Source organism: Trichosurus vulpecula, chromosome 8, assembly GCF_011100635.1.
Source record: "Trichosurus vulpecula isolate mTriVul1 chromosome 8, mTriVul1.pri, whole genome shotgun sequence".
NCBI lineage: Eukaryota > Metazoa > Chordata > Mammalia > Diprotodontia > Phalangeridae > Trichosurus > Trichosurus vulpecula.
The window spans coordinates 253668286-253680854 of record NC_050580.1 but is presented as its reverse complement, the minus strand read 5'-3'; the positions used below and the strand labels follow the sequence as shown (position 1 = coordinate 253680854).

Here is a 12569-nt window from a genome sequence, read left to right as displayed (position 1 = left end):
TCCTAAGGCCTAGTAATTACCTAGTAATAGTACCTAGTTACCCAGTAATAATATACTAGTCACCCAGTAATACTAGTCATACTAGTTACCTAGTGATACTAGTAATACTAGTAACCTAGTAATAATATACTAGTCACCATTTCCATAGCACTCATGTTCCAGGCACTGTGCTGGGCACTTTACGATTATTAACTCACTTAATCCTCACGACAACCCTGAGAAGTGGCTGCTGTTATCTCTGTTTTACAGACAGGGAAACTGAGGCAGCCGTGAGTTAAGTGACTTGCCCAGGACACCGGCTACTCCATGCTTGAGGCCAGACGTGAATAAAGGCTCTCCTGACTCTCAGCTAGCGCTCTATCCACTGTGACCCCCAGCTGGCTTCCACCTGAAGTCCCTGAATGAGGGGACGCTTTCTACAGCAGAGACAGCAGCCCCTACAACTTGGCCAAGACGTTCTTCCTGATACCGTGCCTAGATGTGTTTGTTTCAAACGTCCACCAGCACAGTGGTCATGGAGTTGTCATTCGGTCATTTCCTGTCATGTCCCCAACTCTTCGAGACTCTATTGGAGTTTTCTTGGCAAAGATACTGGAGTGATTTGCCATTTTCTTCTCCAGCCATTTTACAGAGGAGGAAACTGAGGCAGACAGGGTGAAGCAACTTGCCCAGAATCACACAGTGTGTGTGTGTGTGTGTGTGTGTGTGTGTGTGTGTGTACGTGTGTGTATGTGACTGAGGTCACATTTGAACTCAGGTCCTCCTGACTCCAGGTGCATGCAGCGCCCCATCCAGCACGCCACCTGGCAGCCCATGCCACCAACATGGTACAAGTAAAAAAACCCAATTTAGAGTCAGGGACCTCAGCTCCAATCCCAGCCCTGCAACGTACTACTTCCGGGCCCTTAGGCCAATCGGGCTGGGTCTGTTTCCTCATCTCTAAAATGAAAGATAGGAATCAGACGACCTCTAAGATCTCTTAGGGCTCTAAATGTAATCGCAAGGAAACCACTATTCCTGGTTCTACCTTCGGGGCTCAAGTAAAACACGTCTAATCCCCCTTCCAATCCATCAATCGATGGGCACGGATTGAGCAAATATTATGACTGGTACTAGAGATACAGAGACAAAAAACAAAACAAGGCTCTGCCCTCAGGGAGCTCATCAGGGGATACAACGTGGATGTATTTAAATACATGGAGAGTAAACATAAACATAGATAGACATAAATAGAAACATAAGACAGTCTGGAAGCAGCTAAGTGGCGTAGTGGACAGAGCACCAGGCCTAAAGTCAGGAAGATTCACCTTCCTGAGTTCAAATCTGGTCTCAGACACTTGTCAGCTGTGTGATCCTGGGAAAGTCTCTTAACTTTGTTTGTCTCAGTTTCCCCATCTGCGAAATGATCTGGAGAAGGAAAAGACAAACTCCTGCAGTATCTCTGCCAAGAAAACCCCAAATGGAGTCACAAGTTGGACACAAGTAACAAACGACCGAACAGGCTGGAGATGGAGGTCACCAGCAGCCACAAAGGTGAGGGAACAGTGTGTGTAAACACAGAGCTGGAGCTGAATCCTGAAAGACAAAAATGGGTTCTCAGGGGCAGAGGTGAGGGAGAAGGATGCTCTAGGCATACAGGATGGCCAACACAAAGGCAGAGATAGGAGAGGAACAGGGAGAAGGCCGATTCGGCCAGACCACAGAGAGCAGAAAAGGGAATTGTGAATAATAAAGCTGAACAGGCAGATTGGGGCCAAGTTATAAAGGCATTAAATGTCAAGCAGAGAAGTTTATATTTATCCTAGAGGTAATAAAGAACCCCTAGAGTTTACTGAGGAAGTAAGCAACATGGTCAGATTCTCCCTTTCAGAAAACCACTTGGGTCGCTGCGTGGAAAATGGATTTAAGTGGAGAGAGCCTTGGGGCAAGGAGACCAATTAGGAAGTTATTAAACTACAGTCAGGTCCCAATTAGTGAGAATAATGAATCCATGAAGAGATTGCATTCTTTGAATTCACACTGCACATTTCAACTGGGTTTTGACCAATTACCAAATTTACGTAATTATAACTTCAAATCTGAATACACACAAGCACTTCGGGAGTCCTTGTTTTGCACTAATCAGGACCTAGTTATGATATATCGAAGAGGTGAAGGGGGGCCAAACTGAAGTGAAGGGGTCAGATGTCGCACACTGAGGAGGTGAATTTGACTTTGATTACTGACAAAATTCTAGGACACATTATTAAGGGGATGTTTTATGAGCACTTAGAAAAGGAAAAGGAAATCACTACAAGAGAACATAGTGTCATCAAGAAGGAGACAGGCCAAACTAAAATAATTTCCTTTTTTCCTCAGGGTTGCTAGACTACAAAGTCAAGAGAATGCCATAGAGAATGCTGTTCAGTCATTTCAGGTGTGCCCAACTCTTCATGACCCCATTTGGGGTTTTCTTGGCAGAGATACAGGAGTGGTTTGCCATTTCCTTCTCCAGCTCATTTTACAGCTGAGGAAACTGAGGCAAAAAGAGTTAAGTGATTTGCCCAGCGTCACAAGCTAGTAACTGTCTGAGGCTGTCATCTCAGGAAGATGATGAGTCTTCCTGACTCCGGGCCTGGAACTTTATCTACTGTGTCCCCTAGTTGCCCCCTGCCGTATAGAATAACAGCTAACTCATATTTCAGCAAAACATTTGACAAAATCTCAGACAAGGAGAGACGTGGCCTGCATGATCGTACAGGTAGGTGGAATCATAGCCAACTGAAAGACTAGATCCAAAGAGCAGCTACTGATCACCCAACGTCCACTTGGAGCAGAATGCTTCAGGGATCTGTCCTAGAACTTAGGTTGTTTAACATTTTTATCAGTGACATGGACAGGAAGTTGATCAAAGCAGCAGGCGACGAGACACTAAGAGGGATATGGATGACAGAATCAAGATCTCAAGAGACAATGATGACAGACCAGATCTACTATGGTTACACTTTACACATGGAAAGTCCTATTCTTGTGCTGCTAAAAAAAATCGACCTCAAGTACAAGATAGGGGAGGCATGTCTAGCTGGAAGTTTATATGGAAAAAAAAGAATCAAGCTTTTGGTAAGCATATTCAATTTATTTAGGAAGCTCGATGCAAATCATCAGCCTAAAGAGTTAGGAAATCTTAGGCTATGTTAAAAGAAGAAATGTCAAGAACACGATAGCTAGCACTTCAATATGCTCATCAGACCATCGTCACTGTTCTGGGCTTTTAAAAGGCTAATAAAAGCTGGAGAGCTTCTAAAAAGGGGCACTCAGGATGCTGAGAAGATTGGAGAGAGAGTACCGCAGAAGGACTGACTGAAAGGACTAAGAATGTTTAGCTGGGGAAGACTCAGGGGGGACATAATAGCTGTATTCAAGTGCTTTAAGAGAATACTTATTCTACCTGGCAAAACCAAAGGAATGGGGAGAAAATGCAGAGGCAGATTTAGGCTTGCTATAAAAAGAAAAAGTCCTCACAGTTATAGCTATACAAACGTGGAGCAGGCTTTCTCAAGAGGTAGGTAAGGTGCTCCTCCCTTGAGGTTTTCAAACAAAGGTTGGTCAACTGGAGATGCTCTTTGCAGGGGAGGGGAGGGAGTTCAGGGTGGGAGATAGTGGGAGTTTCTATAGAGGTAAAGGCACTATAGAGGTACATGGTCCTTCCCAACTCTACAATAGTTACTTCTTTAAAAAATAAAATAAAAACACCAAGAAATACCCAGAGAGATCACAAAATCTAACCTCTTCATTTTACAATTAAGGTTCAAAGTGAAATCGTGACCTGTACAAATTCACATATTAAGCGCAGAGATGTGACAAAAACTCAGATCCCTTGATTCCCCGGCCACTCGCTACAATACAGCCTCCCCCTGCTGGGGGACACGGTCGTGCGAAATCTGTCGAGGCTGAAGTGGTCAGTTAGAGTGACCTATTCTACCCATAATCGGTCTTTGACCGTTCTCACTTGACAACAACTCAAAAGTCTCACTGTTTCACTTCTGAATGTCTAAGTCTGATTGTAATGTCCTTGTCACCGGTCACAAAGGGACGGTTATATCTGAAACAATATTTTTCCTCCTGCCTTTTTTTTTTAACCGGCAATCACAGATACTTAGGATCATAAGATTGTAGAATTGGAAAGGACCTTTAATCAAGTCACTGATAAAAATGTTAAACAGCAGAGGGCCGAGACAAGATCCCTGGGTTCCTTCACTGAAGACCTCCTGCCACGCTGACATTAAGTTATGAATAACTGCTCTAAGCCCAGCCACACAACTGGGTCTGAATCTGTCTAAATGCACTATTACCTCGCTCATATTGCTCCACCTTCTCCGTGATGAGACACTTTTATCAAAAGCTTATAAACCAACAGGTGGGTGGGAAGACTTGTATGAACTGATGCAAAGTGAAGTAAGCAGAACCAAGAGAACACCGTACACAGTAAGAGCACTACTGCATGATGAAGAACTCTGAACGACTTGGCTATTTTCAACAACACAAGGATCCAAAACAATCCCAAAGGACCACAAATGCAGCGCACTATCCACCTCCACAGAAAGAACTGAGATTGTTTGAACACAGACTGAAGCCTACTGTTGTTCACTTTCTTTCTTTTTCTTCTGAGTCTTCTTGTACAAAATGACTAATACGGAAATGTTTTACATGATTACACATGTGTAACCTATACCTGACTGCTTACGGTCTCAGTGAGGAGGTAGGACAGGGAAGGAAAGAGGGAGAATTTGGAACTCAAAACTTTAAAAAAAATGTAACTGGGGGAAAAAATAAAATTTAAACATTTTTAAAAACAACAAAAGGTAAGAAAGAAGGCAGAATATTTTTAAAGGCAATATTTTTAAAAGCTATGGGTTGAATTTTACATATTAAAAAGGAAAGCAAGCTATATAGAAGATCCACAGTTTCATGTACAATACTCTTTTTCTGTTCTACTGTGTAAATAGAAATGTTCATTTTATTTGGCATTTAAATCCAGAATAAATGTAAATTTTTGTTATAAAGACAACAATAAATGAGGAGAGACAATTTTGAATGGTATTCTCCAATAAAGGGGGCAGCTAGCTGGTGCGGTGATAAAGTTCCAAGTCTGGAGTCAGGAAGACTCATCTTCATGAATTCAAATTTATCCTCAGACACCTCTTAGCTGTGTGACCCTGGACAAGTCATTTAATGCTGCTGGCCTCAGTTTCCTCATCTATGAAATGAGCCAGAGAAGGAAATGGCAAACCACTCCAGTATCTCTGCCAAGAAAAGCCCAAATGGGATCATGAAGAGTAGGACACGACTGGAAATGACTGTGCAAAAACAACTCCAATAAAGGAGATTTATCCGTTGGACGTTTCCAACTTCAATCTAAAATAATTTTTCCTTTAATTGTTCCTCAGCCTGATACATTAAAAAATTCTAAAGATGTAGGGGAAAAAAGCTTGCTAAACTCTAGGTAAACCATATCTACAGCATGCCCCATCAGCTGCCAATTCAGTAACTGTTCAAAAAAATGAAATGAAGTTGGTTTGGCACGACCTGATGAAACTGTGTCGGCTCCCTGGAATCACTCACTGCTTCCCTTTCCACTTCACCAATCTCTTTAATAATTCATTGTAGAATGTGCCCAGCAATTGGAATCAATCTCATTAGCCCATGGTTTACAGATTCTGTTCTCTTCCCTTTGTTGAAAACTGGCCAAACGTGTGTCCTGCGCCTAACCTTAACGACTCAACAACAGAGATCCAACCTCATGGTGCCTTTTCCCACATACCATGACTTTTCACACAGAAGCAAAGCCGGTATCATCTAAAGAGCTAGGACTCAAACCCAGTTTTCTGACCCAAATCCCAGACTCTTTTCACTAAGTCTCCTCTTCTGCCTCAGAATAAGAGAAGAGCTCACCTGTTTCTGCAGCACCGAGGATATCGAGATTATCTCGGATGGCAGGGGCCAAGGCCAAAGCTTGAATAGGAGTCGGAGCACTAAAGCCTAGAGAGCTCAATGCCCTAAGGACCGGCTCAGGTACGAAAAGGTCCTTCCAGGCAGAGACGTCGGCTTCCTGATCATCCAACTTGGTTGCCCAACTCTTTACTTTAGAGGGAGCTTTGGAAGGAGCAGCCTGAGAAGATGGTTCGGCTTTTTTCCCTGTCTTTTTTTTCTTCTTTTTCTTAACAGTTTTGGGAGGGCTTATGGTTTCTACAACTCCACCTTCTTGGGGACCATCCTCATGGTCAGTGTCAAGCACATGTTTGAGCACAACTTCCTGGGAAATGCGGTCTTCATCTGCAAGTGATGGGTTTTCTTTCTCTTTCTTAACAGTTGTCTCTGTTCCCTGATCTCTGCTCGTCTTCCTCTTCTTTTTCGGCTGGGAAGCAGTCTCTTCTTCTGCCTCCCCCTCAGACACCACAGCACCAGACCTTCTCTTTTTGGGCTTTTCTTTCGATGACAGTTTTGAGGCACCTACCAATTTATAATCATGAAGTTCTTCAAAACACACCAGGTCCTCAAGCTGCCCATCGGCAAACACATGTGGGTCAATCTTCACAGGTTTCCATGTTCCTACAACTTTTATTCCCTTTTTCCTAAATCTAGCAGAGGGCACAAACTGTCTCCCTTTCTTGAATTTTGTAATTCCCTGTCTCCCTTTCTTGAATTTTGTGATTCCTTTAAAAAAAAGAGAGAGACAAACTGTTAGGTCAGAGCAGATAATGCAGATTTTCTCTTTCTAAAGCCAGTCAAGTGAGAGGTAATTTTGTTTTTATTTTTAATTTATGGAATGAAACAAGCATTTCCATAACAGTATAATTTTTAAAAGATGATTATGCATAAAACTGCAAATCTAGTATGTACAACTTGCTATTCCTTTTAAATATATAATAGTTATCATATAAATTTACTTTTTTTCCTCCCCCACACCCCCAGCCCTAGAGATGGCTACCATTAGACACAAACGTGCGTGTGTGGGCACACATGCATGTGTAAAATTATTCTGTGCATATTTCTATGTATCAGTTCTTTCTCTGGATGCAGATAGCACCTTCCTTTAGGAGTCCTTTGTAGTTAATTTGGGTATTTGTAACAGTCAAAATTGCTAATTCAATCAAAGTTGTTGTTAAAACAATATTGCTGTTAAGCAAGGGGTAACTGAGGACTTGGGGGTGTGGGAGGAATAGGGGACAGGAAGCCAAGAAGGCTGACACTTGATACTCCCCCCTTAGTATTCTCCTAGTTCATAGGATTTAGAATAAGAAGGGATCTTCAAAACCATCTTGTTCAACTCTCTCCTTTTAAGGATGAGAAAATTTAGGTCCTAAAAGATGAAATGACTTGCCCAAGGTCACAAAGATATTAAGTTAAACAGCCAGAATTTGAACTCAGATCCTCTGACACTGCTCCTACATTTTACCATTCATTTGGTCTCCTTTGCTGGTTTTGCATCCTCCTCCTAACCCACAGTGATGTAGGAATCTCAAGATTCCCTCATTTTCCTTCTCTTCTCTCTACATTCTCTCTCTTGGTCAGCTCATCTGTCCTCAATGCTTCAACCACAATCTCTATGCACTTACTGCCCAGATCTTCACCTCAAGACCTGATCTCTGTCCTAATAATAATTACAAAAATATGAAAATAATTATCTGTTTAGATAATAACTGCAGCTAGCATTTTGTGGCTTGGTCCTTTCAGGCATGTCTGACTCTTTGGGAACCCATTTGAGGCTTTCCTGGCAGAGACACTGAAGTGCTTTGCCATTTCCTGCCCCAGCTCATTTTACATGAGGGAACTGAGGCAAATACGGTCCAGAGACTTGCCCAGAGTCACGTAGCTAGTTAAGTGTCTGAGGCCACATTTGAACTCAGGTCTTCCAGATGCCAGGTTTAGTGTTCTATCCACTGGGCCACCAGATGCCTCAAAAGACTGTCCCAAGCTCCAATCCAGCTGTCTACAGGACATCACTCCCTCCAGAGCCTTATGTTCAACGAGTCCTAAACTTCATTCCTCCCCTAAAGACTCCCCACGCTCTGTTCTCCCAGTGACTCCTCCTCTCTAAAGCCTCCTTTTCCCTCGCTTCTCATCAGTCACACGTCCTAGCAATTCCACCTCCCCAAGCTCTGTCATCAGCATTCTCTGCCTACCCTACTCCAGTCCAGCACTACTGGGATTACTGCAAGGCCTCTCAAAAGGTCCTGCGGCCTCCGCTCTCCTACAACCCACCCTCCCTACACAATCACGGTGATCTTCCTCGAGCACAGCCCTGATGTTGTGTCTTCTCAGCTCAAAAGCCTTCAATAGCTCCCCACTGGATACAAAATAAATCCCAAACTCTCGGATCACAGGTTTAGTGTTAGAAGGGGCCTCCTAGGCCATCTAATCCAATCCTCTCCATTTAACATATGGGGAAACTGAGACTCAATTAACTTGCCCAAGAAATAAGTAACAGAGTAAAACGAGGACATTGGACTTCCTCTCTGAATGACCATATCCAGGATCACAGAACGTTACCAGCTAGAAAAGACGCGGAGGGTCACCTCGTGCAATGCCATCACTTTACAAACAAGGAAACTGAGACCAAGCAAGTTTATCCTTGTTACTTATACACCAATCTGAGGTTTACAAAACGCTTTCATCACAACCCTGCGAGTTCAGTAAAGGGAATAGGATCAGCCCCATTTTATGGAAGAAGAAACTGAGGTTCAACGATCGTTTAAGAGATTTGCCCCAGGATCAGAGACAGCTGAGAGAGCAGGAGTCAGGCTTCAAACCCCGTGTGGCTTTTCTAAATGACTTGCTGCGGGTCACCCAGCCGGCCAGTCAGTCCATGGTTTAGCAGAATGAGGATCAGAAGAACTCTGGCCTCCTGATACCTAATCCAATAATTCTTTCACTAAAGCATACTGCCTGATCTTCCTTTCCCTTCTCTGAATACCCAATGCTTACACCACAGAATGGGAAATCTGATTATTCTGTAGTTTTTGCATAAAACCTAAGTACAGTCTAACAACCAATCAATAGGCATTAATTATTATGGGCCAGGAGTTGTGAAAGACTCTAAGCTCCCATAAGACCAAGTGGTCAAAACCTTCCACTAACTTACCCTCCCCCCATAACCTAGCACAGCCGAGAATAGGAGGCAAATGTTTAGTAAACACAGGACTGGCTGAAATGTCTCTGTTTCCAGCCCTTTCAGCAGAACACGTAAAATAGAGGGCCTATGAATTTGTACAGAAAAAAAAAATTACATCTTTATTTTCATTAACCTCTAACTGGAATTTAGCATTCCCTTCAATTATGAATGTAGGCAGCAGACACTATTGTGGGAAGGGTCCGTAGGCTTTACCACAGCTGCCAAAAAGGGTTCAGAATTCCTGCTCCAAAGAGTTCCACTGGGGACTACCTGCCATGGAGAGGGGCGATGGGCTTCTGGTGAAATCTGGAAATGAGTTAGGAAGTGGAGGAGCCAGGCAAATGCCATTTTGTAACTTCTAAAGATCCGAATACCCAGGGAGAAAAAGAACGATTGAGAGGCAAAGGAAAATAAGAAGGAACGTTGCTCTCGGGGAACCACTGAACAGGAGAGTGAGAGTGTATGGAGAACAGCAAAGTCATCTGTAAAGGCAGAAAAAGGATTAAGGGGGCAGTAAGATTACACCCTTGGCTAGTAGAGGCCTTAAGAATACTTGCTTGAGAGTCAGGAGGGCAGGGTTCAAATTCTGGCTCTTTCACTAAACTAGCTTTGGGACAGAAGGCAAAGCACTTAACATCTCCCATGTATATATGATGAAGCTGGCCCAGATGGTGTCTTCAAACTCTACATCCTATGATAAACTCCTGTAAGTAGCCTGGACAGAGGGGAGGTGTTGACAGCAGCAACACATGGTTGGAAAGCTTAAGGTAAGTTTCAGGATTCAGAAGGCATCCTGGAGACATCTAAGTGGAGGTACACAGGCAGCAGCCTGGGACAGCAGAATGGATGTTATTTTAGAGAAAGGACTTGGCTTTTTTTGTCTCCTTTGTCCCTTTTTTTTTTTTACCCCTTTGGCAGTTTCATGAAGCCTGTGGACCCCTACCCATGTCTTTAAATGCAGAAAATAAAAGATATGGAGTCATTTTTTAAAAGCCCAGTTATGTTAAAATAATAGTAATATTCAGAAAGCATTTTAAGGTTTGCAAAATGCTAAAGTTGGCTGAGAATAAACATTTATTTAGCACCTACTATATGCCAAGCACTGTGAGGGAATATAAATAGGAAAAAAGAAAGGAGCCCACAATCTAATTTTTTGGGGGGTCGGAGGGTTCCTGTGTTGTTTTTTTTTAAACAGATATCTCAATTTTATTCTCACAACCACCCAGGGAGATAGGTAGTATCAGTTAGCTCCATTTTATAGATGAAGAAACAGAAAAACAGAGGTTCACTGACTTGCCTGGGGTCATACTGCTTAAATTTGAATTTGGAGTCTTCCAAACTGCAAACCCAACATACGGTTTAGCTGCCTATAAGGCACCTCAGAAGACAAGACTATAAAGCAAATAATTAAACTGAAATGTGATTATCAAAATATTTCTAATCAACAAGTTCACAGACTCCAGATTAGTGCCTGCCTGCTGATTATTTCCAATAGATTTCTAATTAATCCTATATGTATCTTGTTTGTACATAACTGTTTGCATGTTATCTAGTAACAGGGGGAACTAGCTGGTGTGGTGGATGGAGCACCAGGCCTGGAGTCAGGAAGACCCGAGTTCAAATGTGACCTCACACACTAGCTCTATGACCCTGAGCAAGTCACTTAACCCTGTGTGCCTCAGTTTCCTCATCTGTAAAATGAGCCGAAGGGAATGACAAACCATTCCAGTATCTGTGCCAAGGAAACCCCAAACAGGGTCACGAAGGGTCAGCCACGACTGAACAAGAACCAATCATAGTCTGCGAGATCCTTGAGGGCAGGGGCTGTCTTTCACATTTCTTTGTATTCCCCACTGCTTAGCTGGGGGTCCGTCTCAGTATTTTCTCTGGCTGTCCTGCATGTCTACAGTATTCTCCCTTCTCCACTACAACTACTGACACCCCCACCCCCGCCCCCTTCCTTTAAGTCCCAACTCCTACAGGAAGCCCCGCCCCCCCTAATTCCAGGGCTTTCCCTCTTTTAATTACTTCCTCGGCCTCCTTGTTTTGTCTATTTCTTTGCGCATCGCCTCTCTCGTGAAATTGACCCAAACGGCATCTCAGTGTGTGTGTATGTATATATATATATATGTATATAACGCTCTGAAATGCACAAAAGCCAGGACTGCACAGGAGACTTAATGAAGCTGAAACGTAAGTTCGTCTGAGCGCACGCTGAAGGATCCGCTTTCCACCTTGTCCTGCCTCTTTCGCAGCGCGGCTAATAGGGAAATGTTTTGCGTGACTGCACGTGTTTAACTGCTATCGTACCGGCTGCTGTCTCAATGGGTGCGGAGAATTCGGAACTGGGGGGAAAAGTGAATGTTAAAAATAAGGATTAAAAAAAAAAAACACGTCCATCCTTCTTGCGGGCGGGGACTGTGTTTTGCCTCTTTTTGTATCCCCAGTGCCTAGCACACAGTAGGGCCTTGGTAAGTTTGATTGACTGGCACATAGTGGGCGCTTGTTTCCGGACTGACTGAAAGATCGTAAATCACTTTTTCCTCCCTGGGTCTCATTGTCTCCATCTGCAACATGGAAGGGGAGGTTACAAGGGGCAGAGGAGGGCTAGTCTTGAGTGGATCTCAAAGGTCCCGTCCGCCCTGGCTACGTGACTCTCCTACGGCGCCCGAGCCACGCACGGAGGTCCGGACGGCGCGGCCCTGTGCCAGCCTCCTTCCTTCCTTCCTTCCCCCCTTCCCCACTCTTCCATCCCCCAGCTCCTCTAATGCACCCCGCGCCCGCCCCGGACCGGACTTGATGGGGAGGGGGTGAAGAGTGGGGTCCACGATCCGGGAACTCACCACGTGAAGGCGTCCGCGCCGCCGCCATGGTGTCTGTCGCCGCCTCTTCCGCAAACCGACACCACGTGAGTGTCTCTCCCGGGGGCGGCCATGATAGCACGAAGCCCCTCCCCCTCCTTCAGAACCGGCTCAACTTGATTGGCAGCTGGTGCTGTTCCCCTCCGGGGCTTCGCCAATCCTGAACTAGGAATCGGGTCCTTAGGTGTCACCCGCCATCCCCCTTCGCGTTCTGGCCCAAAGGCCCAAGCGTTTACCTGCCTCTGGATGTCGCCCGATCGAGTCAAGTCTGCAAGCATTAGTTAAGCGCTCGCCCTGGCAGCTGCGTGGAGGATGGGTGGGGGTGGGGGAGAAACTCGGGGAGACGCGTTGGGAAAGTGACAAGGGTCTGAACTGAGGGCGTGGCTTTGGGAATGAAAGGACTGGAATAGGTAATACCTGCAGGAAGCTTCTTCTCAGCAGTTTGGCTGAGGAAGGAAGGAGAGCTACAAGTGATAGCAGGGCGTGGGGGAAGTTTGTGGTTTTTTAAGGATGAGAGAAACTTGGGTTTATTTGTAGATGGGGGCGGGAAGCAGTAA

General features: G+C 44.4%; 1 protein-coding gene across 1 annotated transcript in view; it reads right to left on the bottom strand.

Moving 5' to 3' along the window:
- DDX24 (DEAD-box helicase 24) overlaps positions 1 to 12102 on the bottom strand; it is a 37246-nt gene extending 25144 nt beyond the window's left edge. Inside the window, exons 1-2 of the mRNA XM_036735028.1 lie at positions 11995 to 12102; positions 5932 to 6693 (exon numbers count right to left, since the gene is read on the bottom strand). Of these exons, the coding sequence (XP_036590923.1) occupies positions 5932 to 6693; positions 11995 to 12022 (790 nt within the window). The 5' untranslated portion in view covers positions 12023 to 12102. The remainder of the gene's footprint in view (positions 1 to 5931; positions 6694 to 11994) is intronic.
- Between the last annotated feature and the right edge of the window lie 467 nt (positions 12103 to 12569).